The 3,648-nt window shown below is 55.2% G+C and overlaps 1 gene segment (V, D, J or C); it reads right to left on the bottom strand.

Annotated features, from left to right (window-relative positions):
* Window positions 1–2,659: 2,659 nt before the first annotated feature.
* LOC125116376 (immunoglobulin lambda variable 3-19-like) lies at window positions 2,660–3,314 on the bottom strand. The segment is given in 2 exon segments: window positions 2,660–3,024; window positions 3,176–3,314. Coding segments are annotated over 2 exon segments (480 nt in total).
* Between the last annotated feature and the right edge of the window lie 334 nt (window positions 3,315–3,648).

The following is a 3,648-nucleotide window of genomic DNA, read 5'->3' as shown; positions in this document are numbered from 1 at the left end:
CTGGTGGTTCTCAGGAACAGGCCATCTCAGCCCAGCCCCCTCCCAGTCCTGTATTCCCCTGGAATGGGCTGGGCTGGTCTCTCCCAGCATCGCCCCGTCAGGCCTGTGGAGGAGGAAACAGGATGTCGTGCTGTCAAAACCATGTAAAAGAGTTCCCGTCGTGGCTCAGTGGTTAACAAATCTAACTAGGAACCATGAGGTTGTGGGTTCCACCCCTGGCCTTTCTCAGTGGGTTAAGGATCCGACATTGCTGAGAGCTGTGGTGTAGATTGCAGACGTGGCTCAGATGCCTCGTTGCTGTGGCTCTGGTTTAGGCTGGCAGCTACAGCTCCAATTAGACCCCTAGCCTGGGAACCTCCAGATGCCGCGGGAGCGGCCCTAGAAATAGGAAAAAGACCAAAAAACAAACAAAGAAACAACCATCTAAAGCTTAACCTCCACAAATAAATGCTGGAGGGGGTATGGGGAAAAGGGAACCCTCCTGCATTGTCGGTGGGAATATAAGCTGGTACAACTACTATGGAGAACAACTACTATGGAGGTACCTTAGAAAACTGAACAGGAGTTCCTGTCGTGGCTCAGTGGTTAACACATCCGACTAGGAACCATGAGGTTGCGGGTTCGATCCCTGGCCTTGCTCAGTGGGTTAAGGATCTGGCATTGCTGAGAGCTGTGGTGTGGGTTGCAGATGTGGCTTGGATTCCTTGTTGCTGTGGCTGTGGCATAGGCCGGTGGCTACAGCTCTGATTAGACCCCTAGCCTGGGAACCTCCATATGCTGCGGGAGTGGCCCTAGAAATGGCAAAAAGCCAAAAAAAAAAAAAAAAGAGAGAGAGAGAGAAAAGAAAAAGAAAAGTGAACATAGAACTACCATATGACCCAGCAACCCCACTCTTGGGCATATATCCGGACAAAAATTTCCTTGAAAAAGACACATGCATCCTCATGTTCAATGCAGCGCTATTCACAATAGCCAAGACATGGAAACAACCCAAATGTGCATTGACAGATGAATGGATTAGGAAGATATGGTATATATACACATGGAATACTACGCAGCCATAAGGAGAACAATATGCTATTTGCAGCAACATGGGTGGAACTAGAAACTCTCATCCTGAGTGAAGTCAGGCAGAAAGAGAAAGACAATTACCACATGGTATCACTTATATCTGGAATCTAAAATACAGCACAAATGAACCTTTCCGCAGAAAAGAAAATCATGGACTTGGAGACTAGACTTGTGGTTGCCGAGGGGGAGGGGGAGGGAGTGGGATGGATTGGGAGCTTGGGGTTAATTGGTGTAGACTATTGCCTTTGGAATGGATAAGCAACGGAAATCCTGCTGTGTAGCACTGGGAACTATGTCTAGTCACTTGTGATGGAGCAGGATAATGTGAGACACAAGAATCTATGCATGTATGTGTAACTGGGTCACCATGCTGTACATCAGAAAATTGACAGAACACTGTAAACCAGCTATAATGGGAAAAAAAGTCATTAGCTAAAAGAAAACAAACAAACAAACAAACAAACAAAAAAAAAACAAAAAAAGGGAGTTACTGCCGTGGCTCAAGGAAATGAATCCAACTAGGAACTATGAGGTTGTGGATTCGATCCCTGGCCTCTCTCAGTGGGTTAAGGATCTGGTGTTGCTGTAAATTGTGGTGTAGTTCACAGTTGCGGGTGGGATCTGGCGTTGCTGTGGCTGTGGTGTAGGCCGGCAGCTGTAGCTCCGTTTAGACCCCTAACCTGGGAACCTCCATATGCCTCAGGTGCAACCCTTAAAAAAAAAAAAAAAAAAAAGAGAGAGAGAGACAGAGAGAGAGAAAGAGAAAGAAACGAAGCAAAAAGGCCTGGCCTTTTCTTCAACATCTGCTGATAACTCTGTGATAGTTTGTCTTTCTGAGCATGAGCGTCGTGAGTGTCTGGGGTCCCGTCATGTCTCGTGACATGCTCATGGGGCTCCCGTGAGCATTTCTCTCCACAGACGAACACTGTCCTTCGGAGCACAGTGAACACACGGCTGGCTGCCTGGGGAACTTTGCCAAAGACCCCATCGCCCAGGGTTCTAGGGAATCTGAGGTGACACGTGCTGGATCAGACAGAGGGACAAGCAGATGGGAGGCTGGGACCTTGAGGGTCTCATCTGGCGACAGACCTGACAGCTCTAACAGACGCCTGGGCATCTGGGGCCGCGCTGTGGGCTGGACACGCGAAGGCTCCGTTTCCGCGAAGAAGAACCTCAGGAGAGGCCGGGCCTGGGGCAGGGGGCCGGGGCTCCGAGCTCTCCAGGCCTCAGGCAGCCTCTCGGGAGCTGGGGGACCCTCCTCCAGGAGCACAGAAGACCCCAGTCCCGGGCCTCACCCAGCCGGTCCCCCCAGGGGAGAGGTGCTCCTGCAGAGCCCCGCCCCCTCAGGCAGCGCCCCCCTCTCCTGGGACTCAGGCCCCCTCCTGGGCCTGAGGCACGTCCTGACCCCGGACCCTTTCCTTCCCTCTGCACCCTGACAGCAGCCTCCGCAGCTGAGGGCAGCTTCCTTCCTCCTTCTTCCTCGGGGCAAACCGAGGCCCTGAGAGGACGGAGTGTCCAGGCCTGGAGGAGCCGGGCCAGGACCAGAGAGGCCCCCTGAGCTCAGGGCTGAGCTGCAGCTGCTCTGAGGCAGGGGGAGGGAGCCCTAGGCCAGGCAGGGAGTTTGTGTCCCACTTCCCCCTCTGCCTGTGTCACTGTGAGGAGTATAACTATCATCGTATGACTGACAGTAGTAGTCGGCCTCGTCCTCAGCCTGGGCCCCGCTGATGGTCAGGGTGGCGGTGTCTCCTGAGTTGGACCCAGAGAACCGGTCCGGGATCCCTGAGGGCCGGTTACTACCACCATAGATGACCAGGATGGGGGCCTGTCCTGGCTTCTGCCGGTACCAGTTGGCTGCATAGATAGAATTGCCTCCTTGGCAGGCGATGCTGGCCGTCCCTCCCAAGGACACAGACACCCCCGGGGGCTGAGTCAGCTTAGAAGAGGCCACATAACCTGCAAAAGAGGAGAGGAGAGTGCGTGTGAGGAAGAGGGTCTCACTCCCAGAGCCGCAGGCTCCCTGCAGCCTCCCCTGGGCCGAGCTGACGTTCCTTGGGAACCCGGCTGGTCCTTCATGACCTTGGGGGCTGAGCCTGGGGGGCAGCACCTGTGCAGAGAGAGAGGAGGGGGAGCAGGAGAGGGGTCCAGGCCATGGTGGAGGTGCCCTGAGCTCTGCCTCTGAGCCCAAGGCTGGCTGGGCCTCTGGGCCTCTTTATCCTCAGGAGGGAGGTCCTCATGCAAATCTCCTCCCTGCTCCTGGGGCCTTGGTGACCGGCTCCCTGCTGAGCAGAGAGCAGCTGGCTCAAGGGAGGCGCTGACCTGGGGCCTCACGCCCAGGCCTGTGCTCAGAACTGTCCTGTGCTGCCCCCTACCCCCGCCCATGCACACACACCCCAGTCTGCACAGGGCTCCCCTTCGGGCCTGGGGGCCCCACAGTCCCCCTCTGTGGTGATGAGACATCCACATGGTGGCAGGCTGTCCAGCACTGGGAGCTGGTGCTGTGGGGACAGGGGTCGTGCTGCTGTGAGAGGCCAGACTTCCTTCATCAGACACAGTGACATTGGTCCTGTTCCCATGAGA

This window comes from Phacochoerus africanus, chromosome 15 (genome assembly GCF_016906955.1).
Source record: "Phacochoerus africanus isolate WHEZ1 chromosome 15, ROS_Pafr_v1, whole genome shotgun sequence".
Taxonomy (NCBI): domain Eukaryota; kingdom Metazoa; phylum Chordata; class Mammalia; order Artiodactyla; family Suidae; genus Phacochoerus; species Phacochoerus africanus.
The sequence above is the reverse complement of the archived record's forward strand: the minus strand, read 5'-3'. Positions and strand labels throughout refer to the sequence as shown.